The sequence below is a fragment of the Ascaphus truei genome, chromosome 7 (assembly GCF_040206685.1).
Source record: "Ascaphus truei isolate aAscTru1 chromosome 7, aAscTru1.hap1, whole genome shotgun sequence".
NCBI classification, from domain to species: domain Eukaryota; kingdom Metazoa; phylum Chordata; class Amphibia; order Anura; family Ascaphidae; genus Ascaphus; species Ascaphus truei.
The window spans coordinates 103254427-103281614 of record NC_134489.1 but is presented as its reverse complement, the minus strand read 5'-3'; the positions used below and the strand labels follow the sequence as shown (position 1 = coordinate 103281614).

The 27188-nt window shown below is 44.0% G+C and overlaps 1 protein-coding gene across 2 annotated transcripts; it reads right to left on the bottom strand.

Moving 5' to 3' along the window:
• Positions 1-1213: 1213 nt before the first annotated feature.
• On the bottom strand, positions 1214-23889 carry ERCC3 (ERCC excision repair 3, TFIIH core complex helicase subunit). 2 transcript variants are annotated; one of them, XM_075609745.1, is made up of 15 exons: positions 23785-23889; positions 21323-21528; positions 18222-18458; positions 16067-16116; positions 15345-15477; positions 14298-14462; positions 13993-14197; positions 12800-13114; positions 12050-12234; positions 8483-8685; positions 7189-7285; positions 6531-6648; positions 3733-3851; positions 2208-2363; positions 1214-1764 (listed from the first exon to the last, which is right to left on the bottom strand). In XM_075609745.1, the coding sequence occupies exons 1-15, from the start codon at positions 23810-23812 to the stop codon at positions 1630-1632; spliced, it is 2352 nt and encodes a 783-aa protein (XP_075465860.1). In that variant the 5' UTR covers positions 23813-23889; the 3' UTR covers positions 1214-1629. The 2 variants fall into 2 exon arrangements, with proteins under 2 accessions (XP_075465860.1, XP_075465859.1); XM_075609744.1 differs by lacking the exon at positions 23785-23889 and adding an exon at positions 21631-21770.
• Positions 23890-27188: the final 3299 nt, after the last annotated feature.

Here is a 27188-nt window from a genome sequence, read left to right as displayed (position 1 = left end):
CCAGAAGTCAGAGTTTTTCAGCAGTATGTTGCCATTGCCCCCTAAGCATATTTATTTTAGTGTTACAAATTAGTTTTCTTAATCTAGCATCTACCACACTAACTTTCCCCACTGGGCTCTGGAGAGGTTTCTTTTAACCTCCCAGGCAACTAATATTTCAAATTCTAATCTAAATAAAGCATAGGATAAAACAAGAATAAAAACAGTTTTGGAAAGGGCAAGAAGAGATCTATAGAAATAGCTCAGTGCAGACTGCCGCTTTGTTCTTCCACCCCTCTAATCTATATTCTGTACTTCTAGTTCCTCTGAGAGCAGACTTGCTAAACTAAAATAAAACATAAAAAAGTTTAACCGTTTGGGTGCCCAAAGGCATGGATACTACGTCATGGAGTCTGGCACACTAGGGGCCCCATAACATAGTAGCTACGTCATAATCCAATTGCTTGTATTTGAATGGGAGATGATCTTACAGGAAGACTTCTCCTTCCGTTCCATCATCAGGTGATGGATACGATTTTTTGCATGCATGGGAAGCATTCCTGGTTCCCAAAATACTTACCATTCAAGGTAGCGCCAGTACCATCCCTCAGTCATCCATTGCTGCTTCCTACTGGCCCACATGACACAGGATTTAAATACAAGAAAGTACTGGCGCTAGTGGCAAGTATCCCAGGAACCAGGTGGTACCCAGAACAGAAATGAACACTGCTCAGCTCTGGAGACCCATCCATGTAAGAAAAATGGTTGGGGGGGGAAATAGGGGCATTAAGCAACAGAATCCTGTAGAGCAGTTGTCCCCAACCTTTCTTACATTGTGCACCTCCTGCTAGAAAATATTGGTTCCACGGACCAGTAATTAAGACAACCCCCCGATGGGAAGGACTGCTGTAGAGCAAAATGCCTGCAAAAAAATATCCACCTTGTATTTCTACACCACACTGGACAATGTAACATAGTTGGGTGCACTTTGCTCTAAGGGTGGCCATTAAGATTGACGTAGTTTACACATTTTTAGCATGTACTTTAGAACTCTATAGGATTGTCCTGCCATATCTAGTATAAAACACCAGACTAAATGTGATTGAACCATCAATAAGATAAGACCATGACTACACATTTAACCACTTTGCTAAGGAATTTGATATAATGCAAGTTTCCTATTACAATATGTAGATTAACACAATTGGCTTATTTGTAATAATTTTTATTAAATCAAACAAATTACAACGATGGATAATAAAAGCATATATGAAAAACATTTCAGAAACAAATCTGTTTTTATTATTTCTTTCTGGAATACATTTTGTAAATGTATTTTATCTACAGTAAATTGGAGCAATAAACTTAGAATAAATAAACAAATCTAATAACTAGGCAGGTGTGGGAAATACTGTACATTATAAAATATTAAATCACTTTCTGAATCTTTCCAGAAAAATATATTCTTTTAACCTTACCTATGACCTTGCAGTCAAATCGTGGTTCAACCATGAAATGCATTGATCATTCTTTACAAACGGAAATCAAGTCCTCCGCCAGTATCGTGACGTAATTCCAGAACACTGCATGGAGAATGGAATAAGTGATAGAATGAACATGAAAAATTACGCTTGTAAAAATGGGTTTTCTTCATTTCCTGAAGCGCTTGAAAAGTGGATGCACATGTTTGCCCGCGGAACCCTTGCTTCGCGGTGCATGGTACTCCATATAAACAGTATCATCTGCCCCGGACATGGAACTCATTGTGCCCATACGCCGTCCCACCTGTTTAAAAGGGAATAGTTATTACACACACAAAACACGTCCAGATCTTAATTCTAATGAGTACTGAACATACGATAATGCTAAATTGTAATTTTTCCAAAACATTTAAATAAACCATGAAAACTAAGGTTTTAAATAGACTGAAAAAGAAAATAATTCTCAGAAGCACGTGATTTTTCTCAAACTTGGTAAATGTAGTTTAATAGTATATTGCATACCAATCTAAATAATAAGGTTCAAACAATAAAAATAAAGTGCAGCAAAAAAAATGATTTACTGGCTTAAATCTCAAACCGTGCAAATTAACAAGAGGAATATGGCTAAAGATTGATTCCGCTGTTTTTCTGGAATTGGAGAGCAAAATAATTTCCAGCTTTGTCTACGTCTGTCCTGGACAGGTTTCTTCCCTACTATAAACGTAATCTACAAAGCAGAATACTTACATGCATGGACGATTTTGACCCAAATTCTCCTGCCACGATCTCTTCCTCTGCATCAAGATCAGAGGCTGCAAGAACCTTCTGCAGAAGTTGCTGCTGTTCTTCTTTAGTGGAGAATCCAAGTTCCTCTTCCTCCATCCCTGCAAGTTTTGTAATTACCTGACAAAAACATAAATAAATACAAAAGAAATTAAGTATTCTTGTGATTCCAAAATTACATTTTACAGAAGCCTTGACAGTTTTATCTAAGGAAATATGCTTTATTTAAATCAAACTATCATGATATTCCCAAAATGCCATCTGTATTCCCACTAATTTTAAAGTTTACCAATTTTTGAAGACTTATAAAATGTAAATGATTGTACGCTTAACCCCGTATTCACTGAACTGCCAATGCAAAGTCTTCCGTTGGGATGTGAAAATAAAAGGCGATTTCACCCCTCCCCCCCAAGCCTAGATTCTCTGTGAGCCCATATTGGTCACACTGATTGTATTCTGATTGTGCCATACAGTACCTTTAAGAATGGACAAGCCACCCTCCCCCACACGTCTCCCTTTTTTGAGTTGCACAGAGAAAACCCACCCAATATAACCACCAAGTGATGCAAATTAATTCTGTGGGGCAGGAGAGGCCTGGTTCACATTTCACAATAGTTCTGATCCACCTCTTGGAAGGGATTAAATCTGGGCCTCCCTGCTCATTGTGGCCATTCATCTCCTCTGTTCAACTGGGTTTCTCTCTTCTGCCGAGGGCTCCAAATGTCGGCCTATATTTGTTGGGTTCTCATTTGCTATGGTTTGTATTTGTTATTTGTAAACTCTGATGTCAATCTTGATCCCACCTACTGTCGTCTGCTATAATTTGTATCCCGTCCCTTTTTATTATTCCCTTATTTTGTTCTGTACCACACACACACACACACACACACACACACACACACACACACACACACACACACACACACACACACACACACACACACACACACACCTTTTGCTTCAAAACCATAAACATGGTTCCCTATAGGCTTAAGCTTGCTGCATGGTCACAGCTTTGAGCACAGCCAAGGTTAAGATGCATACCCAGAAAACCACCCACAAACAGACTGTTTCGACCTTAATTGGTCTCCTCAGTGTGGGGTTGGTTATACTGGCTATGCAAAAATGAAGCAAGGGATAGATTTTACCATACTTAGTTAAGTTATGGTGGGTAAAAAGTGACAAAAACCCTCCACAGCAAAGCATATAGCAAATGGGCAAATGGAAATAGTACTGTATGTTCATTTGCATGTCTACACACACACAAAGTTTTAAAAAAAAAAACAGCGAAATCCTCTCAACACATGGAGTGAAATGGCACTGACAATTAATCAGTAGTAATGTTCCCCATGAACCTAGATTCTTTCTAGTTTTGCACCTTCTACTGGACCAACACACACAAACAGTTTACATCTTTTCTAAACTACTAGGTCACATATTACAAATTACTACTTCCGATTACACCAGTAGTGAGCAAACAATTGAATACCTTAAAGCTGTAACCTTGATCCACTAGGAATCTCTGCCTTTTAGTAGAATATGCCATCTCTTGAGTGTCCTGGGATACCAGAGAATAGAAGAAGGCATTGTACTCTTCTGCTACCATTCCTTTAAAGAAAAATGCATAAACATGTTGGCTCAGGGTGGAATAAAACAAATCTCTATCTTATCCTCATTCAATACTGGATAGCTTTTAACGTGGCATTGCAAAAGCAAACCCTTCAGTACCAAAAAGGGATTCATTTCATAACTCAAGGTCGCTGTAGGATGTTTGGAACAATAATTATCAGATTAAAATGTAAGAAATATAATGACCATATATGATCCAGTGACTATCTGGACTCCATCTCACTTGCGTTGGGTATACGAGAACAATTTAACAATTCTTCACAGGAGCACAATGGAGTTGAGTAAAGAGGAGAAAATGAGGTGAATCAGTATACTTTTTCATAACCAGAGAAGCGAACTAATAAGTATGAAGGAATAATTTGGTGACCGCACAGAATTGGGTCACGTTAGCACTTGTTCCTGGCCCAATAATAAAGCTACTGAAAGCTTTTCCAAAATACAAAAATCAAATTTCTACCTCTGCATTGGTTATGCAGAAGATTGGCAGCGGCAAGTTTCCCAAACGGTTCCAGACAAACAGTTTGCAAAGGAACACACTTCAGCTCTCACCTATTCAAGTCCGGAAAACTGTTCAGCCATTTTAAGCATTAAAAAAAAAAAAAAAGTGTGTGCTGATCACGCGCATTTTAAGTGAAACTGTGTCTTGTCACTGTTTTGTCACAGAAATTGTATTTGTAAAGTGATGTTTTTAATTAATAATCAAAACAATTTCAGTGCCAAAACGCAAAGAAGTTGGACTTAGAACGCGTGTTTTAGCTATTTGCACTTTTATATTTATAGTAACTGAATTCCTTGTGTGTGTCAGTCAGTGAGTGTGTGTGTGTGGGGGAGGTACAGGGACATTGGGGCGGATGCTCGGTGGCTCATGGCACCTCACTGGGGGGGGGAGGGGATGGGTCCTCGGCAGCTCACGGGCGGGAGCGGGAGGGTGTGCTCTCCGGCTCACAGGGGAAGCGGGAGGGTTTTTTTGGCGGTTCAGTGTGTGTGTGTGTATGTGTTTCTCGTGACGATGGAAGCTGGCAAAATTCAGTGGCAGTGAATGTTGCTGATGGCCTCTTCTGCCAGTAGTGACGTCACTTCCGTCACCACCGACTTCCGCATCAATCAACTGCATTCACTGCCAGGGAATTTTGCTGATGTGGTAGGTGCCGCTAAAGAAGTTTCACTTCAAAAAATGTTTTTGCGCTTCTGGTACTGGACGTAAATATGATATGTTCTTTCATTAAAGCCCTTACAATCAGCAATCCCCGAGAAGCCTATATATGTTGTATGTTCGTATCTGGCCCCCTGAGATTTGACTATTAACCCTTTCGATTGTACCGAGCCACACATTTTAACATTCCAAATACAGGATTTTTCTAATTATTATATTTTTATATTTACATAAAGCACCAGATTTGAAAAATAAACAGCAAGAAGAGATCTCAAAAGTAAAAATAAAATGCAATCAACCTGGCGATCAGGGCGGACAGCAGGTATAAAAGTAGGATCAGATGAATAATAGCATGCTAAACAGAACAGCTTTATTCTATATGGCATTACTGCAGCAGATACAAAAATCTATATATTTGTGTAAAAAAATATATCCGAGTCAAATTGAATATTTTTAGATCTAGTTACTGTTAACATTACTGCTGCATTTGTTACTATTATAACAGTGCTAACTAGTTCAGAAAAATTAATGAAACCATGTAAATCATGCAGCCGTCTGCAAGAGCTGCCCAAACACCCTGGGAATGTCCAGATTCAGTGAGTGAACGATGTCGGAACAGGGGGCCAATGTGATTTTGCACACGGATAAGGTTCACTTGGGGAAAACACGAGATTATAATTTTATTTTTTTTTGTGAAGCAAATGATTGTTTCCTACGAAAGGTGACAGTGGTCATGTTGCAGGGCGTGAGAATTATGCTCTAATACTATTTTCAAACCGTTACCAAAAAAAAAAATAAAATTGGGTTGGTTAAAGCAAATTCCATAAACACCAAGTGCTTCAAGCATGAAAGAACACGTTGTGGCAACAAAACGTTCATGCCTGATTTTTCTGCGATAATAGTTTACATACAAAGATTACAAGCATGAATCAGACCGCAGCAGGGTCTGTCCGCTTGGATGCCAAGGGTCAGAAACTGGCACTATCAAATCTGGTGCGGCTGGCCACACTAAAAAAGGCACTCAGGCGAGTAATGAAGAATCCTTCCAGATAATATAATCATCAGCAGGCATGAAATCAGTTTCCACGTTGGTGTAATCCCAAACACATACCTCTGCGGTGTCTTACCGTTGTTAATGGTCTTTACCCGCTTTATTACATAGTTGTTGAAAAAAAAAAAGTTTCAAATTTGATAACATCTAATGTAAAAATATTTAGAACTTCTTAATAAACTATTTCATATTACTCTTTTCTCCCAATGGGAGTCAAAGCGCGTCACAATGACAGCATAGTGCGCAGTACGCAGCACATAGGATAGTTACAGGCGCAGTAAATGAACATACTTGTAATGTTCTAAGAGCGTAGCTTCAGAAATTACATATGGTTCTTCACAGCAGGAGGAGAATGAGACAGGGTAGCTAGGAATGTGGGAAGTGAGTCTCTGGATGGTCTGTCACATAGCAGGCTGCGATTTATGGAGCCACAAAATTAAAAAAAACCTTTTACCTTTCTTTGCTCTCAGAACTCGTCCCAGACGCTGAGCTTCCTGTCTCCGAGACCCGCCGTGGGATGAAATCTGAATGAGCACATTAGCTTCTGGTAGATCGAAAGATGTGTCACCTACCTGCAAACACAAGTAAAAGTTAGTGTGTCGTTCAATAATCTGCAATAGTGCAGATCAGGAAATCAATGGGAGTTCCCTTGTAACAGTGGCCCGATCGGCACTATATCTGTTGCATGTATATCTTTATTTATATAGCACCTACAGTGTACTCAGCACTTCACAAGAGACACAAAACAGGGAATTATAAAACAATAAGCACAACAAAGTGAGACAATAGGGAAGGAAATCCCTGCTTCGGAGAACTTGTAGTCTAAGCAGCTGAATGAATAACTCCCTATTCCTAGCATGAAATCACTGCAGTGTCAATTTTTTTTACAAACGCTTAGATGATACATATGTAGACTAGACCTCTGGTCAAATATAATGTGGGGGATTTATATCAACTCCTGCAATGCTGGAGAAGACAACATTTTGTAGTTCCCTTTGGCAGCAAAGGAGTTAACACAATGACAACTAAAAGATCGCCATTACTTTACAAACTGCATTTTTATTTTTAATTCTCACACCACATCAGCGTAACTGAGGACACAAGTTACCCACCTTCGATATAAAAATCGTGTTGATCTTTGGATTATGTTTAAAATTCTGTAGAATCTGCATCCTCTCTCCTTGGGATGTAGGGCCATAGATATAGGGTCTGGAAATTAAAAATGAATGAATTTTACACATATTACTCCCCAAGAAAAAGAAAAATGGTAAATAACATTTGTTTTGCCACTAGGAACGTGTCCTTTCAATCCTTTACACAACTTGATTTGTGTTGGAAGACACATTGACCATTGTCTTTTAAAATGAACATGTGCCAATCTTAAAACACAGATTTCCCGATTTATTTATTCTTCCCAACTGGGTGAAGTGAATGAAGTGTTGGGTCACTACATGGAGAGACCCATGTACATATGTAAAAGGGAAGTTATGAGTCTTCTCAAGTTCATTCCTTGACCGCTCGTATGGAACAATGAACACGGCCAATAACATTCCAGAAGCATCACTAGTTAATCTCCTTTCAGACAGGTTTAAGAAAGATTAAAGGATGAAGTGTGACCCCAGAGTTTGAAAACTGGAACTCAACCAGCACAATGTTGATCATTATTAAAAGAGCTATATTAAAATGACAGTCACTCGAGTATTTGTAATGGAATTTTCATAGCAGATTGGGAACATTATTACTGCACTAGCTAAGACATGGGGGGCAAGGATAATTGATGCGAATATAGAGCCGCTCATTATCCATTGACAACCCTGTCTTCACGTGGCACCCCTCGTTTCTAACAAAATGGGCTCTGTCGACCCTTGGGCCTAGCGTCCCCTCGGGTATATCCCGCTAAACAACTTCCATTTATCTTTTCAAAGTGAAGTTTTCTGTGGAAGTCGCCTATATTACCCATCTGTGGGTGAAGAGTTGGAACGTAAGTAAGCCAAGACATGAAACGGCATTGTTACAATTATATAGACTTGCAGCCAGTAATAAGTGTTTTGCACAATTAAATACATACAGTACATGGAAGCAGTGAGGAGCACACACAAAAAGCAATGTCCACATTCATTAAGAATATTATGTAATTATAGAGTTAATACCATAACTTCCACAATTTAACACACGTTTATTGTCTATGTGTAATAGGCTACTATGTCAAATCTACATGATTAGGCTCTAAAAAATATACGGTCCCCCAATACAAAACTAAAATCTGCATTTATATTTACACACTCGCACAAGCACTTCATTCAAACACACACCTAAAAGTATTCAGGGAGCAAAACACACTCACTGCATCAGCTGCCCGTGCCAGGAAATCGGATCCCTTCCTCATCACTATTCTGCACCACTTACTTGTTGAGCCTGATGGCGTAATCCTTCAGCGCAAAGACATTGTCTGCAAACACAATGATCTTGTCATTCCTCCGTTCATGGAACTTAATCAGGAACTGGCAAGCTCGAAATTTATTCGGGTTCATGGTGTACAACAAAATCCGCTTCTTTGTTTTGATAGCGACGTATTCTCTGTAAAACTCAGGAGACATTGGACACCAGACCTAGGAATAAGGGGGGGGGGGGGGGGGAGAGAGAAAGCAGCATGCACCCCGTTCAGAAACAAGTGTAACTTCTACACAAAAAGACTAGTTGTCTAGGAAAGCCTCTTCATGAAGAGACAGAAGTAATCCCTTCTTTGCCAGTAAAACACAAGTGCTTTAAACAAAAATGATTTGCCAAGGCAACAGTTTCTCTAGTGTTTAAGAACAAGAAACCTCAATGATGGCATTGCAGCTTTTATACAGGTTATTTGGCAGAGTAGTCTACTCATTGTTTGATTCAAGGCAATATTTTCACTAACAGTGTGGGTTCTGGGCATGCACAATAACTGCACTTGTAGACTGCTGGTGGATCCAAAGAAAGCACAAATATAGGAGGAGCAATGGTGGCCTCAAACTGAAATCGTATTGTGATGGGGAAAAAAAGACTTCAAAAAGGGTCCTTCACAATCTATTCCAGACTAGATGGGTCTGCAGTGCAACGACTAGTGCACAAAGTGGGTAAAATGGGCCAATGCAAAAAAGCGCACAATCTAGGCCGCGCTTATAGTGGAAGCAAACGCGCGGCGCAAACAATAGACCTCTATGAGACCGCCCATACAGCGTGTGCGATGAAGAGCGGCCGATTTTTCGCGACAATTTTTTTATATTGCCGCGCAACGGCCAGGTCACATGAGCGGTTCAGCCAATGAAGGCGAACCTCTAACGTGATGTCACAGCCACGCCTCCCCGTCGCCTCGGATTTTTAAGTGCAGGTTTGCGCGCATGACATTATGCGCTCCATCGCGCCCTTAACAGAGTATCAAACAAAGTATACACAATGACATCAATGCAGACAGAACAGGCCAATTTTGTATTCAGCTGAAGAAAAAAAACAAAAAGTAGGAATAGAGCTCGAGTTGACTGCAGTAAATTGATAACTCTTGGGGGAAATAAATGACTAAACCAAGGTGTTTTTTACGCATGGACCCCCATTCTTAGCACCCCACAATTTACCAATTTAACCCCATTCCTTCCAGAGACATGATTTGCCGAGGTCAATTGGGCAGAAAATGGAACTGGAGTCACAATGCCACATGTGCATTTTACTCCGTGTAACTCCATGCATACGACAGTAAATAACACCTCAAGGATGTTACATGAACAGAAAGTCATGGCATAAAATGAATAAATCACAGGTAATTTCCAGACGGCTGAAAGCCTTACCCAAATCGTTACAACTTGTAATGCAAATGTTTTATAAATCCCTTTAATGTGAGGGGTGCACCCCTTTAGCACCTAACCAGTTAATGAGCGGCTTCAAATAGTGTGAATAGTGCAAGCCACCCCTTTACTTTCTAGGCACTGGAATACTGCCAATGGCCGCCCCCTTTCTCCACTAACCAATTTACATACTTTCACATGACAGGCAAAACATCCTGCCGAAAATCTGTGACCTCCACCATGTCAAATGGATGCAGCTCAAATCTCTTAAGAGTTCAAGAAGTGGGGACTTCTTATTTAAAATACAGGTAGAGAAACTAGATCAGGCGTGGCCAACTCCCAGTAATTAAGGGCCACCAACAGGTCAGGTTTTCAGGATATCCCTGCTTAAGCACAGGTGGCTCAATCAGTGGCTCAGTAGATATCCTGAGAACCTGACCTGTTGGTGGCCCATGAAGAATGGGAATTGGCCACCCTTGCAGTGGGGGGTAAACCCTTTTATGTTTGAGATATGTATTACAGTGGCGAGAAAAAGTTTGTGAACACCAATGAGAATGATGGAAATTCCATTGTTTTTCCATGATAACGTTAGTAAATCAAAACCAGTCATTTCTTAAATATCCAATATGGTTTATATTAACCAATCCCATGTCTTTTGAAACAAAAGGATGTATTAATTAAACAAACAAACGAGTAATTAACAGTCAGGGTATGTGAAAAGGTAAGTGAAACCCTGGTTTTATCAGCTGAATTAAAGGGGATAATTCCTATATAAAGAGCAGAAATTTTATTAGCTTGGTCTTCACCATACAGGTGTATGGAAACGTCATGATCAAAAGAAATTTATAAGGACCGCAGAAAATCAATTATTGATGCTCATCAGTCTAGAAAGGGTTACAAAATAATTTCTAAGGATTTGGTGCTCCACCAATCCACGGTCAGGCAGATGGTCTACAAATGGAGAAAGTTCAAGACCACAGTCACTTTGCTCAGGCGCGGTCGTCCTGCCAAAATCTCTCCAAATCCAGGAAGACACAAAGAACCCCAGAGTAACATTCAGGGATCTTCAGGCCACTCTCGCCTTGGCTAATGTGAGTGTTCATGACCAAATTATCAGAAAAAGACTGAACAAGAATGGTGTTCATGGAACGATAGCCAGGAGGAAACCACTGTTCTCTAATAAGAACATTGCTGCCCATCTGAAGTTCGCCAAAGAGCACATAGATGACCGACAAGACTTCTGGAACAATGTTCTCTGGACAGACGAATCAAAGGTAGAATTTTTTTGGCCTCAATGAGAAAAAAGTTGTTTGGTGAAAACCAAACACTGCGTTCGAACAGAAAAACTTCATCCCAACCTCCAAGCATGGTGGTGGGAGTGTGATGGTTTGGGGCTGCTTTGCTGCCTCAGGACCTGGATGGTCTGTCATTATTGACAACTATGAATTCTGCATTGTAGCAGAAGATTCTAGAGGAGAATGTCAGGCCATCCGCCAGTGAGCTGAAGCGCAAGTGGGTCATGCAGCAAGACAATGATCCTAAACATACAAGCAGATCTACAAAAGAATGGCTGCAGGAAAGAAATTCCAAGTTTTAGAAGGGCCTAGTCAAAGTCGGTACCTAAACCCTATTGAAATGTTGTGGCAGGACCTGAATCAAGCTGTCCATGCAAGTAATACTTCAAATGTCACTGAGTTGAAGCAGTTCTGTAAAAGTAGGAATGTGCCAACATTCCTCAAAAGCCGACGTGCGAGACTGACCGACGTGCGAGACACCCCGACGTGCGAGACTGACCGACGTGCGAGACTGACCGGCAGTTACAGGAATCACGCTTATTTGAAGTCATTGCAGCTCAAGGGGGCGCCACCAGGTACTGAATGTAACAGTTCACATACTTTCTCACACATGAATATTGAACGTTGAATCATTTGCGGATAAATGTCGAAAAAGTATCAGATTTTTGTGCAATTTGTTTGATCAGGTTATCTTTATCCATTATTAGGACTTGGATTAAGATCTAACATGTTAGGATTATCACATATTTCACACCAGAGGGGTTCACAAACGCTCGTCACTGTATATATTGCAGTGTATCACATTATACAAAGGCTACACTCCACAGTAAGTAATGCACTGCACCATTATGCAGTAGAAAAGCACCCACCTCTGCACACTGAACCTTCGCAATATAACCATTGTTTTGCAGCTCCATCCAGTTGGCTTCATACAGTTTAGGACCAATCAGAAAATTCAAATCAACAATTTTATCATCTTCTCGGACCAGTGTAGCGGTCAGCCCCAGCTTACAGTGCGCCTGCACGATGGTCAGCACTCGGCGGAACATTTTAGCTGAAAGAACGAGGAATTCGGAGTCATTGTTTGCACCCGTCACTCACGAGAAATACAGACCTGACGAAGGGAGGTTATAGCATCCCCAAAACGTGGTGCGTTGTGCCTACGATTGAATAAACTGCTCGGTTTGCTTATTTGTGCCTCATTCCTGGTGTGCTGCTACTTGCAAGAAACAAACCTTAAAAAGCAGAAAACCCACAGAAGCCTACACATGCTTAACTCAATTTTAGTATCTTGCTCTCCGACACGCCTGTGTGCAGTAAATATAAGGAACAGATGCATTTATTAAAACAAAACAGGCAAGGCCACATAGTAAGCTCTCAGCAGTGACAGGGTTAAACTGGGGTGTCTGTGACATTTGGGTCCATATTGACTACACAGTGCTATGCCACAAGACAAGTGAATAGGCACGTAATGGGTCTACTAGAATAGCACAGCGTAGAAGACATGGCCCTCAGTGCCCAGGGTAAAGTTACAGTAAAGCGTAAGAAGATGAACTTTAGGAAAATGTTGGAACAAGTGCACTGAAAACAGGACCATTTCCTTGACTGGGCTTCATTACCTGGTATGGTGTGTACTTCATCCAGTATCATCAGACCCCACTCCTGACTTTTGAGCCACTCCATCACTCTCTCGGCCTCCCACGACCTTTTAGTTGTGTGTCCCAGCATAGAATATGTGCTGATGGCTATGGAGCACCCGATTGGCTTGTCCTTTGCATCGGACGTGAACCGACAGATCTGACTGTCATCGATGGTGGACCACATTTTAAATTGGGCCTTCCACTGCTCCACGGACACAGCAGAGTTGCCGAGTATCAGGCATCTTTTCCGACAGGTACAGGCAGCAGTTACACCAACCAAGGACTTTCCAGCACCTAACGGGAAAAAACAAGACGTCAGCTTTGTGGCTTAAATCCTCCAAATAAAATACTTTTTGTAAGTGAACAAAACCAGCAATGAGAAAAAAAAAAAAAAGAAGCGCGAGTGCTAAATGAGTACTTGTGAAAGCCCAACACGGCGGTCGCCAACAATAAACAGACTAAATCGTGCTGAAGAGAAACACGTGTACAAACCTACAGCACCATTAAGGTTTCTTCTACACAAATATGGAAGCCTGAATGTTTCAAGATAAATTAGCCCAAAGGGTTTGTTTGCTTAAAGCTGCTCTCCAGGATGCTGTTTGGTTACGTGTCATGTGCCAATAGGAAGGCCGTAGGATAATGTCACTGCTTCCTATTGGCCCGCAAGACGCGCAACATTTAAAGCTGCCACTATGTTAGCCCCCAATAAACCCAATTAGAGCTGCTCACTGCAGCGATACCATGCACCCTCAAGAAGATGAGAGACAGGGGGTCCCCGTAGGTCAGCTCCAGAGACCCCTAGCTTCAACCCTATAATATTTTTTTTTTAAATAAACTACAACCTGGAGTGCGGCTTTAAACAACGGTAACATGCATTACTTTATAATAACAAGTTGCAACATTTCATTTGTGGCGTTTTTGACCCTAAAAGTTGAATTTTTTTTTTAAAAGTACAACCACGTCGTAATTTCCAGGATATCGGATCTTTTGATGTTGTCACCAGTGATGACAGAAAATAAACTATTTTTCAATGTCCAGTTCAGTTGTCATCTTTAATGTCTTGCCATCTCTAAATGTAGCATTCTGTACCAAATACATGATGTGAAAGTGTAATCTTGCATGTAATGACTGAATGTGCGGCTCACGTGCATGAGAAGCGCTTAGTAACTCACCACAAGGAAGCACAATAACGCCAGATCGAGCGCGCCCGTTACCAAACATCTTCCGCAGGCTCTTCTCTTGGTAAGGCCGAAGAACGGCTGTGGGCTTGAGATCAATGTTAATGTCTGGATTCATAGTGTCGTTCCTGAAGTCATACTCTGCTAGCAATGGGTATTCCAGGTGGATGCATTGCTTCTGAAGTTCTTCAATTGTTTCCTGGAGCACAGAGAGATACACTCGTTTGCAACTCAATCACTCCATAACTGGAAAACAGCAGCACAACTGAACACCTGCCAAGAAAGACTTCAGATTGTACCTGTTTGACCTCAAATGATACAGTCTGTGTCTCTTCCTCCTCCTCTTCCTCCTTATCCATCTGTTCATAAAACTCAAACAAGTCGGAAGGGACATCCAGCTTGTTCTGTGTCTCCGGGACCTGTGAGGTTGAGGGACCGCTGGTCCCTTCACTTGCCTTGGAAATCTGGGGAAATGTTTGTGCATTGAGTTCAGATGCCAAAAATACAACAGTTATTACGCAGATGGATTACGGGACAATAACAAAATCCAACATGACATAAAATATAAAAAGTCATCCATCTGCAATGCATTTGGAACCAATAAAACTGTAACCAAAATATTAAAGCTGCAGACCAAGAAATATCCTACATGTTTTTTAAATTAAATCAGTTTTGTACTATGTGAAAATATTTAACAACTCTAAATGACATTTTTAATGTATTATAATGTAACAAGCATTTTTTGTTTCTATAGTAACCATTTACATCATCACATCCCCTTCCTCTTCTGAAACAGGCTACGGCACATCCCTTTTTTGAGCCCTGCCTTCTCTAGCAGTGCACCAATTGTATCTAGTGACTGCATGGTCACATGATCTTCCCCACAGAACTTTGCATCTTTGGTCCTCTACTGCTGCTCTGACAGCCATTTAGTGAACCCCCGAGCCGAATCTTCACTGATCGATCGGCAACTTAGCTAATTACTTATTGTCTGGGTAGTATTGATGCACATATTAAAGGAGGAAAAAAATTAAAATGGCAGCTTGAACTGCTGCTTTAAATGGCATAGAGGATTGCACTTGCCTACAAGACCTTGTTGTAGATAAATGACCGAAAAACATTTAAAAAAGTTTTAGTAACAAAATTAAAAAACCTTAATTCAAAAAGCAACTAAACTGGTTAGGAGCAAGACGAGGAACTCTCGGAGTGAATACGTTGGGGATTGTCAAACACCTGGAAAAGGCATGATTGTTTAACCACGTCACTGCCTGTGAGCCCTACAACACATTGCTTTGTCCCGTCTGGCTGATAAGTGGTTATGCACCCACCAAGCTGGTCGGACTTACTGCAGATTTGCTTGTAAAGGTCTCTGTGATGAGCTCGGTTTCGTCCCCCTCGTTCCGCAACCTGCAGTTTCGGATGACCAGATGTTGGAGCAGCTGCTGGATGACTTCCGGGTGTGCACTCTCAACAAAGTATCTGTGAACAAGGACAGCGCCGATTAAGTCGAAGACATGACTGCACATAGCTAGCTGAAAAGGTTGAGACACAAAGGGAAAACAGTATCCCACATGTCTCCCATGTCCCAGGACACGTGTTCAGGCTTCGAAGCGGTGTGTGGAACGCACAAAATGCGCAGAAGTATTTCTTCACAAAGACAGGAAAGGTGCGGGAAAAAGTAGGCGAGTTGGGTGAACACAGTAAAAACATTTTTTTAAGAATACTTAGGAAAGACACAGGCATATAATGGGGGCAGAGAGTTAAACAAAGGCTTTAGACCAGAGTCTATTCGTTTGCAGGAAGGAGTGAAAATAGGCTCAATGAGTCTTCTCTTCTTTCGACTTCTATTTTTGGAGATGGGTGCTCTGTGTGAGAGTTGAGACAAGAACTGGAAATATAGCTAGTGTATGAGGTGCCATTAATGTGCCTCAGGAAAAAAAATATATGCAATCTGAATGGCAAGATGCTAATTTCTAGAGTAGTTACTGTGAGTTTCTGACCAGACAAGTTAAGACAGTAACAAGGCAATATATATGTGAGCATTCCCCCGCCCCGATCACTCGTATACCTGTTGTGTTTCAGGACGAGCTTCACTTTTCCATAACTCACTGTGCAGAGCTGCAAGGGACAATGCAAATCAGATGTTAGAGTCTGACAGAAAGTTAATACAAAGTTACAATGTAGCAGGTGCAGGAGTGTTCTAAACTGAAGACAGGGACAATGCAGCAAAACACTTTATGCAACCTACAGTTGACTTGACGTATTAAAAAGTTCAATATTTACCTCAGACCTGGATACAGAAAAAAACAAGTAAAAATATTACCTCTAAATGTAAATTGTACCCGTCTTAACGAAAAATGCAGGCAAAAGCTTGGCATGAAGCCAAAGATTGTGCCGAACCACGAACAAAAACAAGTGAAGAGTGTGTAATCGAAACGATTTATTCCTAACCGGAGAAACACACAGACATGTTTCGCTCCCACGAGCTTTCTCAAAGTGCGACAGGTCATTCAAAACACTTCATTTTTATATGCTTTGCAAACCCGGAAGCAACATCCCGTTTTCGCGCTGCACATTCATGCGTGATGACATCAACAGCGTCATCACATACTAAAAACAACAATAACTTTATTTAAATAAACGCATTAAACCATAAACTGTAAAACAACACAACAGCTAATTCAAACAAAGTTTGATTGCTATAATCTAAAAACAATCTAATATTAAACCTAATTGAAGTGTTTAAGAAGAATTATAACAAATGATCCTGAACAAATGACTCATCCAATATCATCAGTGCAACAAACATAACAACTCTGTGCAATGATTGTTGCAATATTGCTCTAATTTATAAGATAGAGAGAGAGATAGAGATATCAGTTCCTTCTATGGACAATATCCCAATTCTTGACTAACATATCAGAGTCTTGACTCTGATATATGTTAGTCAAGAATTGGGATATTGTCCATAGAAGGAACTGCTATATATCTTATAAATTAGAGCAATATTGCTTATTATGACGGATTTATGCATCTTTGTCATTTAACATGTATCCCCCTCTGGACATATACCTCAAGATTAGTGACAGTGGTTGCAATCATTGCACAGAGTTGTGATGTTTGTCGCACTGAGGATATTGGATGAGTCATTTGTTCAGGATCATTTCTTATAATTCTTCTTAAACACTTCAGTTAGGTTTAATATTAGATTGCTATAATCTAAAAACAATCAAACTTTGTTTGAATTAGCTGTTATGTGTTGTTTTACAGTTTATGGTTTAATGCGTTTATTTAAATAAAGTTATTGTTGTTTTTAGTATGTGATGACGCTGTTGACGTCATCCCGCATTAATGTGCAGCGCGAAAACGGGATGTTGCTTCCGGGTTTGCAAAGCATATACAAATGAAGTGTTTTGAATGACCTGTCGCACTTTGAGAAAGCTCGTGGGAGCGAAACATGTCTGTGTGTTTCTCCGGCTGCGAATAAATCGTTTCTATTACACCCTCTTCACCTGTTTTTGTTCGTGGTGCGGCACAATGTTTGGCTTCGTGCCAAGCTTTTTCCTGCATTTTTCGTTAAGACGGCTACAATTTACATTTAGAGGTACTCTTTTTACTGTTTTTTTCTATATCCAGGTCTGAGGTAAATATTGAACTTTTTTGGCTTTGTGCCAAGCTTTTTCCTGTGGTTCCCTTATGCAACGCACGTCTCTGGAGACCGATGCCCTGCAAGTTTGCAACTGTGGATGCAACAAGACATCTCACAGTGAGTAAATATCTCATTCACAATGGAGATTCTTTTATTGTAAGGAAGTTTGTTTATCAGTGGCATATGGTTGACTCATTGCATGCTCTAGGTAGAGCTAGGGTCCAGCCTAATAACACCTTCCATTATATGAGCAAAGCTGATACTCTATATACATAGGCAGGTATACAAGATATAAACTCTGCACAAGGGTCAGGCTCCTTCTAAAGATTATACCTACCAGTGAAGGACTGATACTATTATGTATCCAGGTTCCAACACAGACTACAGTGTATCCCATCCCTTGAGCCCCCGTGTATCCCCTTGAAAGGATACTTTTTCTCTTTAATGAAAAATGCATTCAGTATATTCACTACAAAAGCAAAGTTACCAGAAAAAGAAACTGTGTTGTCAATAACCGGTCATGAAAGACTAAGACCGAGAATCACTCATACTGGTTCTCCAACAACCCGCTCACCTTGATAAATTGTACAATACCATCCGGGACACCGGTTTTACTTAGTTTCTGCAAATATTCAATGATGTCACTGGTTTGCAGCCCAACACTGACAGCTGCGTACAGCGAGTAAGCTGTGAGTTTGTATTCGTGGACGTGGACAGGTCTGCATACCGGCTCCGAGATGGCAACGAGAAAATCCTGGGCATACTTGTAAACAGGAGAGAAGGCTTCCAGGAAGATGTGACCATCAGGGGCCTGCCAATCAAAGAGCATTCATCAATACAATGAGTGCTAGCCGGATTGCTAGAAAGCCATTAGGATGGAGCTAGGTATAATGTATGTACCTACAGACATTATACATTATGTATAATGTATGTATGAGTTTCCACAACTGAATAATATTTTGATGTGTAGTTTTTAATGCATCCATTTTAGCGTTACAGACCATTACATGTATTACTAGAGAAGTTTATATAAAGCAGCATAAACTTGGCAAAACACAATATGAAATGTTTACTTCTTCACAGTAGGATAAACAATTATCTTTTATTTGTGCAGCAAAAACATCCAGCAGTACAGTACAATGGGGACAGTAACATTGAATAACAAGCGTACATAAAAGTGAAGACAGACAATAGGAATGAGGTCCCCGTCCTGAAATCTTACAATCTAAATAATTGTGCAGGTCGTACTTCAATGTATATAGGGTGCGAGGAATTAACAGTCAAAGATATAAGGGTTCATTGTGAAATCCTCAATACAGCTCAGTCTAGCATACGAAGAAAAATGAAATTGTTTAAAACAAAAGACATCCCTAAGCACCAATGGTGATAAGCATGGTAGATCCCACACACATGAAATCAGGGCTCCTATCCTGTAATGCAGCGTTTCCCAATTTAATTTAGTCACGGAACCCTTTTATATTTTGTATAACATAATGGAACCCCTTAAATATTTTTAGCGTAGCACATACAAAAAAAAAAAAAAAAACGCCGCAGGCAAAAAGTTCTTGGTTCAAGATCAAATACCTTTAAATTGAAAGTTACACCTGCTTGGGCTGCTGGTCCTCCCATTCCTTACCCCAATGCTGAGTTAGGGTGAGGTAAGGTGCTCAAAAGTGTCCTATACACAGGAAAGAGGGGAGTACAATCTGGATATTGATTGTTATCAATGCATGCATTTGAGTATTCAAAAGTTGGGGCACCAGATACCCTGAAGGTGGGGGTAGGTAGTCCAGAGACAGCCTCCTCCACCTCATTGGGTTGGCCCTGAGTACTCACTGTACCACTGCTTTCACCAGAGTCTCCCCTCCATCGCGTGCTGCTGTAGAGAGTGTAGTCCAGCAAAGTAGAGAGTGATGCAGCGCACCGCGATCCAAAGGAAGAACAGGTCTGGCCAAAAATATCTGATCTTTATTGAAGTGTCATAAAATCAAGGGATGCAACCCTTCTACGCGTTTCGTGCATAGCACTTTATCAAGAAGTGCTTCCACACGATATACAGAGCGTTTATGTAGCAATGGCCGCCAAATCTCGCGATATCTGTGACGTCACGTTTGTGTCATAACCAACCCCGTTCAGAGCCGCGATGCGCATGCGCGAGACTAGTGAGTTTCTATTGGTTATGACACAAACGTGACGTCACAGATATCGCGAGATTTGGCGGCCATTGCTACATAAATGCTCTGTATATCGTGTGGAAGCACTTCTTGATAAAGTGCTATGCACGAAACGCGTAGAAGGGTTGCATCCCTTGATTTTATGACACTTCAATAAAGATCAGATATTTTTGGCCAGACCTGTTCTTCCTTTGGATCGCGGTGCGCTGCATTACTCTCTACCTTACCCCAATGCTACCTGCGGCCTCTCACTGCTCTGCTGTACCGTATTACCTCTCTCCCCGTGGTGTAGGGGGGGGGGGGGGAGCCCGCAGTGGTGTTGGTGTCTCTGTCCCTCCTCACGGCTGCAAAGTTCTGCCTCTGGGGATATATCGGACACAGAGGGGGGAGGGGGGGCTGCGGGGGAGGGGGAGACCCAGCTCCCGATCTGCTTTCAGCCGGTCTCCTCTGATCCCCTGCCTAGGCCCTCCGTGCGGCCCTTTTGGAATTGCTGGGATCGGTTTCAGTGAACCCCGGCGGCCGCTCCGACGCCGCTATCTCCCGCAGCATGCCACCCCCACGAACCGGAAGGGCCCCTGCTGGACACCCCAGCATGTCAGAAGCTCCGGTTAACCGAAGGAGGAGCAGCGGCCTAATTTTTTTAATTTTTTCGCAGAACCCTTAATTTTACCTCACGGAACCCCATTTGGGAAACGCTGCTGTAATGTCACTTATGTTTTGATGCATTTAAACCCTTCATTTACATAGACTTAGAAATCTGATGGAATCACACCTCGAGTGCAACATTTTCGTGGGACGGTAAAATGTGTCAACTCTTTTTTTTTTTTTTTTACCTAACCTTTTAGCAAAAGATTAATAAGATTCAGAAATAAAATTTGCCAAGCATTAAAAGTCAATGAGTACCGTCACATGGCCATTTGTAGAACAGCATTTTCACTCAATTCTGGCAAAAAAGTGGCAACATTCTGACCGAAATTATGAGCCATATGAACAGGACATTTAAGAAACTAAAACTGCAAACTCTTTGCGAAGTAAACTTGAAGACATACAAACAGGGGCATTAGGCCTACTGCTCTATAAATTAAAAGGCTAACATGCATCAAATGTTAACACAAACATCAGATCACTTTTAATGGTGCATGAACATACCGCCCTAACACTTCCTTCAGTCACCGAAATCTTAAAAAAGGTTTGTCATATACATGCAACAATAATCCCTCTGGCAGTGATAAGTTAATTGCGAGTATGGTTCGTCCATGAACTCTCGGATACCGGTTATGCTTTTACTAAGCAAAGCATTGTCCTGTGGCAAAACATTCAGACCTGTAATCTGGACAGTTTTCCAATTAACTCCAGAAAAACTCCTCTCCCCAGGATGTGGAAACATCAGTTCAGAGCTTTGTGGCAGTGAATGTTTCTATTACCGTGGGTGTTATTAGTGCTGGCCTTAAGGACGGGTACACAGTTTACATTTTTTTAGCAGTTAAGATGCAATACCTACCACCCAGAGTGGGCGTGAGGAATGGTCCCCTTTCAGAGGCATCTGCAGCCTGTAATCTTTGGCTCCATATTCATCCAATTTGGTGCCAGCTTCCTCCACCTGCTTTCCTGCTGCAGAAGGCACCGCTTCCTGTAACTCATTAGCTGGCCCCTCATCTTCATCTTCCTCCTCATCGTCACAGTGACGTTTCTTAGATTTCTTCTTGTCTAAGACAAAACAATAAGAGCCACAGACAACGAAATAAAATAATGCACATGTTCCACTCCCCAAAATGAAGGAAAGTTTGTTTCACACTGGTCTCTTTTTACCTATATGTGACAATCTCCCATTATAACGACTTGTCATCTTTGTTACACGCTTTCTTCCCCTGTTGCAATGTGCTGAGTATTACCCCCTCGCTTCCCACCACCGAGCGCTTTATTATTTAATAATCACAACCTGCTGTTTCTATCTCTCTCTCTCACGATCCTCTCCCCCTCTCTATACCGCCCTCCATCCTCAAGATCCTCTCTATTCCGCCCTTCATCCTCAAGTTCCTCTCCCCCTCTCTATACCGCCCTCCTTTCTCTGACCTCTCCCCCTCTCTATACCTCCCCCCTTCTCTTACCTCTCCTCCTCTCTATACCTCCACCCCTCTCTATACCTCCCCCCTTTCTCTGACCTCTCCCCCTCAATACCTCCCCTCCTCTGACCTCTCCCTTTCTCTGACCTTTCCCCCCCCCATACCGACCTTTCTCTGACCCCCCCTCTCTATACCGCCCTTTCTCTGACCTCCCCCCTCTCTATACCGCCCTCCTTTCTCTGACCTCCCCCTCTCTATACCGCCCTCCTTTCTCTGACCTCCCCCCTCTCTATACCGCCCTCCTTTCTCTGACCTCCCCCTCTCTATACCGCCCTCCTTTCTCTGACCTCCCCCTCTCTATACCGCCCTCCTTTCTCTGACCTCCCCCTCTCTATACCGCCCTCCTTTCTCTAACCTCCCCCTCTCTATACCGCCCTCCTTTCTCTAACCTCCCCCTCTCTATACCGCCCTCCTTTCTCTAACCTCCCCCTCTATACCGCCCTCCTTTCTCTAACCTCCCCCTCTATACCGCCCTCCTTTCTCTAACCTCCCCCTCTATACCGCCCTCCTTTCTCTAACCTCCCCCTCTATACCGCCCTCCTTTCTCTGATCTCTCCCCCTCTATACCGCCCTCCTTTCTCTGACCTCCCCCTCTCTATACCGCCCTCCTTTCTCTGACCTCCCCCTCTCTATACCGCCCTCCTTTCTCTGACCTCCCCCTCTCTATACCGCCCTCCTTTCTCTGACCTCCCCCTCTCTATACCGCCCTCCTTTCTCTGATCTCTCCCCCTCTATACCGCCCTCCTTTCTTTGCTCTCCCCCTCTATACAGCCCTCCTTTCTGTTCCCCCCCCCTCTATTCCGCCCTCCTTTCACCCCCTCTATACCGCCCTCCATTCTCTGACCTCTCCCCCTCTCTATACTGCCCTCCTTTGTCTGACCTCCCCCCTCTCTATACCGCCCTCCTTTCTCTGATCTCTCCCTCTATACCACCCTCCTTTCTCTGCTCTCCCATCTATACGGCCCTCCTTTCTCTGTTCTCCCCCTCTCTATTCCGCCCTCCTTTCTCCCCCTCTATACCGCCCTCCTTTCTCTGTTCTCCCCTCTATTCCGCCCTCCTTTCTCCCCCTCTATACAGCCCTCCTTTCTCTGTTCTCCCCCTCTATACCGCCCTCCTTTCTCTGACCTCCCCTCTCTATACTGCCCTCCTTTCTCTGTTCTCCCCCTCTCTATTCCGCCCTCCTTTCTCCCCCTCTATACCGCCCTCCTTTCTCTGTTCTCCCCTCTATTCCGCCCTCCTTTCTCCCCCTCTATACAGCCCTCCTTTCTCTGATCTCTCCCTCTATACCACCCTCCTTTCTCTGCTCTCCCCTCTCTATACGGCCCTCCTTTCTCTGTTCTCCCCCTCTCTATTCCGCCCTCCTTTCTCCCCCTCTATACCGCCCTCCTTTCTCTGTTCTCCCCTCTATTCCGCCCTCCTTTCTCCCCCTCTATACAGCCCTCCTTTCTCTGTTCTCCCCCTCTATACCGCCCTCCTTTCTCTGACCTCCCCTCTCTATACTGCCCTCCTTTCTCTGACCTCCCCCCTCTCTATACCGCCCTCCTTTCTCTGACCTCGCCCTCCTTTCTCTGACCTCCCCCCTCTCTATACCGCCCTCTTTTCTCTGCTTTCCCCCTCTATACGGCCTCCTTTCTCTGTTATCCCCCTCTATACCGCCCTCCTTTCTCTGCTCTCCCCCTCTATACGGCCCTCCTTTCTCTGTTCTCCTCCTCCTCTATACCGCCCTCCTTTCTCTGACCTCTCCCCCCTCCTTTCTCTGACCTCTCCCCCTTCCCTCCTGCTGCCCTGTAGCAGCGATGTACAGTATGTATGTGGGGGGCACAGGGGACGCCTCCGTTACCTCGGTCCGCCTTCTCCCTCCTGCCCATGTCTGTCAGCTGCGACAGGAAAACCCAAACAGCCCGCACCCGGAACCTTTCGCTTCCTAGTGTCACTTTCACTTCCGGTGGAAAGTACGGCTGCCTGCAAGGGACATATATCCGAGCGTGTCGCACTAGCGCCCCCTGGTGGCAGCCGATGCTCAGTGCGGATTCTTCACGCAGATCACGATGATAATACTAATAATAATAATGCCAAAACATTCAAAGGGAAAATAATCATCTTTATTCTGACTTATTCGTTGAAATATAAATGTGCATTGCAGAATAAAGGGGCACGTTCTATTTATTAATTTAAAGCAAACGTCTACATACCCTCAAACTGTATCTATGTGTTCATGTAACAGTGTTTCCCCCCACCCCCTGAGAGATTCTACCATTACTACGGTGTGTGGTTCATATACCTGCTGGCAAAAGGAGGGCTGACTCGTCCGCCGGTGTTAGTGGGGACACAAGACTAGGCTTCTGGGGTTCATACCCCACATATCTCCTTAGCAGTGCAGCACCTCCATCTGCCGTAGAAATTAAGGTGATCTCCCACGGAATAACTATTACCTCTGCCCCCAGTAAAGTCACGCACCAGGCAGGAGGTATAACAACAGGAACGGTTTATTATCTCTTCTGTACATACAGTAGTACTTCTCAGCTACCACTGAAGGATGGTCTCTGGACCGTCACTACAGGCCAAGGGCACCCGCAGCCGTTCTAGCTCTTCCCTGCCTCCCTAACAGAAGCAGAGGTATGGTCCACACTAACTCTCCCCCAGAGAGAAGAGGACTGGAGAAGGCCCAATCCCAGCCTTTCCACTATGCGACCTGCCTTCCTCAGTGGGAAGGTACACTCTCAAATTTAGGGCGGTACTGCCTTTAGGGCACCACGCCTGGCTCATGATTGGTTATGCCCAGGAGGCCTGATGTCACCGCCTCCAGCTGTCACTCAAATGCACCAATAAAGGGGAAAAACCCATATCAACAACTGGCATCCTAATTGAACCAGGGTTTACTGCCAGCCCAAGGGCAGAATAGTAGCTATCAGGTGACCTGGCTAAATTTGTTTCAAAACAGGTGTCCTGCCTCTCTCTCCCATTGGTACTGGACAGAATGGTAAAAGGGGACATGGACATACGCCTTCTCCTGATTAACTGCTGCTGGGCAATGCAACCAATCAGGATAGAGAAAGCTGGCCCCTCACAACAGCCCTGTTCAGAGAAATCCCGTACCGCCCCTCTCCCCCCCCCCCCAATTCGGTCAGGTCACCATGTCCAGAGAGATAATACCGGACACATACATGCCCAGAGAGGCAATGCCGGTATACACATCCACGCCCAGAGAGATGATACTGGACACATCCACGCCAAGAGAGGTAATGCCAGCATACACGTCCACGTCCAGAGAGGCAATAACGGTATACACGTACACGCCCAGAGAGGTAATACCAGTATACACGTACACGCTCAGAGAGGTAATACCGGTATACACGTACACGCCCAGAGAGGTAATACCAGTGTAGCCAGGTCTCCCCAGCGCTACCGCACCCCCCTCACCTGACTGCCGATCGCGGGGGCCGCCGCGTCCAATGGCGGCTCCGTTCGGCAGTGGCAGGGGAGAGGGCGGTCAGGTCCCGGCTCGGGGGTTGCCGGGGACGCGTGCGGCCGGTTGCCAAGGCCGCACGCGCATCTCAGGGCTCCCGGCGCTCCCGGAGCCGGGCGGATAGGGCGCCGCCATTGCGCTTCAACTCGCGCATGCGCAGTGAGTCCCCGGCGGCCCAGTTAGCTCGCGCATGCGCAGGGAGGCTGCGAGAGACAGGGCAGAGTCGCGCATGCGCAGGGAGAACCCTAGAGCCAGGGAACAGTTGCGTGAGGGCAGGGAAGGCGCAGGAGAGTCGCGCGAGAGTAGGGGAAGTTAGTGAGAGGTTGCGGCGGCCATTACAGGTTTGTGTAGGCAGAGGGAAGGCACGCACGCGGCCTCAATGTTATTGTAGGGGCCTCGGGACTACAATTCCCATGAGGCATAGCGAGGCAGGCACCAGGTGCTTTATAGGAGCCAATAGGGCTGTAGGACTGCCCTGGAGGGAGAATAGATACATTTCCCGGGCTTTGGTCACGTCAGTTGGAGCAGCGGAGCTGAAGGGGAAGGAAGGATGCAGGGAGTGAGTGCAGCTCCTGCATCCTGATAGGTACCCACACCCTCCAGGTAGGCCCCAACTCCCCACCAGGTTAGTGGGTAACTGATAAGGGACGGCCCTAGATAGGGAGGTCGCCCTTAGTGTGTGTAAGGTGCAGGTTTGGCAGTGCCACAGCGGGTAGTGCTGTGCGCACTGGCAAATAGGCACAGCGTGTGTGCAGTGGATGATTTGCTGCGGGATCCAGGTGGCTGTGTACGATTGCCAGCTGTGTGTGTGTCGCTGCATGTGCTGGGCGCAATGTGTGCAGCGTGTGTGAATGTCTGCAGGCTGACAGTGAGAGCGGTGTGTCTGCTGCAGGCTGTTAGGAGTAGCGAATAGCTAGTTGTTAGTTACAGATAGGACTGGGTAGCTAGGGGAAGGGGGGCAGGTTATGTTCCACAGGCCCTAGGAGTTTTCCCCAAGCCATCCCAGGTTGCGGTTCCTCAGGGACAGGCCCTAGGTTAGGGTTGCTGTCACTCTAGAAGTAGTTAGGCAGAAAGCTGATAACGGCGGTTGCTGTTCCCATGCGGTTGGTGTTGCCGTGATCGGTTGCAGTTCCCGTGGAGCAGTGGGACCCTCGTTGGGGTCCACCGGCAGAGTACCTGGAAAGGATCAGACGGACGTCTGACCCTTTGAGAAGAGTGTTGCAGGCCCGAGCATCGGAGTGCTCGGAAGGTATCAATATTATATGTGCACCAACAGGCCTAGAGGTTTTAGTGACTGCGCAGTCACCCAGTGACTATCTCTGTAGGAGTATGGGATCTTGGGTGTGGGGGTTTCACTGGACACTGGGTGGGATCACCTGGTGTCGGGGAATCGTCCTGCGAGACGTCACCACGGGTAGTGTCTCCTCGTGAGAGGGACACAGGTTATGATGTTATGTAATGGAATATGATATTCTCTATGTTCGTAGTAAAGCCCTTAGTTATATATAATCACTGTGTGTGTAGTTTCTTATTGGGTTCCTATGTAGGGTCATTCTACACTTCCCTAGAATCCTACATAGGTGGAGGCGCTGTAAACGAAGATCCGTTCCAGAGGATTCACCCCAGGCTCTCATTAGCGGAGGCTCAGACCTCCTGTGAGCCTGCAGGTATACGCACCACACCGGTAACACCACATGTTCTACTCACCCACACTACATATGAGATTGGGTGGGGTGGAATACCCGTTACATTTGGAGGCGCTGCTGAGAGACACCTGG

Excerpts from the sequence above, each read along its gene's own strand:
- ERCC3 (XM_075609744.1), bottom strand. The coding sequence starts at position 21,667 with ATGACAAGTCGTTATAATGGGAGATTGTCACATATAG. Across the intron at positions 8,686-12,049 it reads CGAAGGTTCAGTGTGCAGAG|GTCTGGTGTCCAATGTCTCC; the intron begins GTGGGTGCTTTT and ends CCTTATTCCTAG. Across the intron at positions 6,649-7,188 it reads ACACGATTTTTATATCGAAG|GTAGGTGACACATCTTTCGA; the intron begins GTGGGTAACTTG and ends TTGTGTTTGCAG.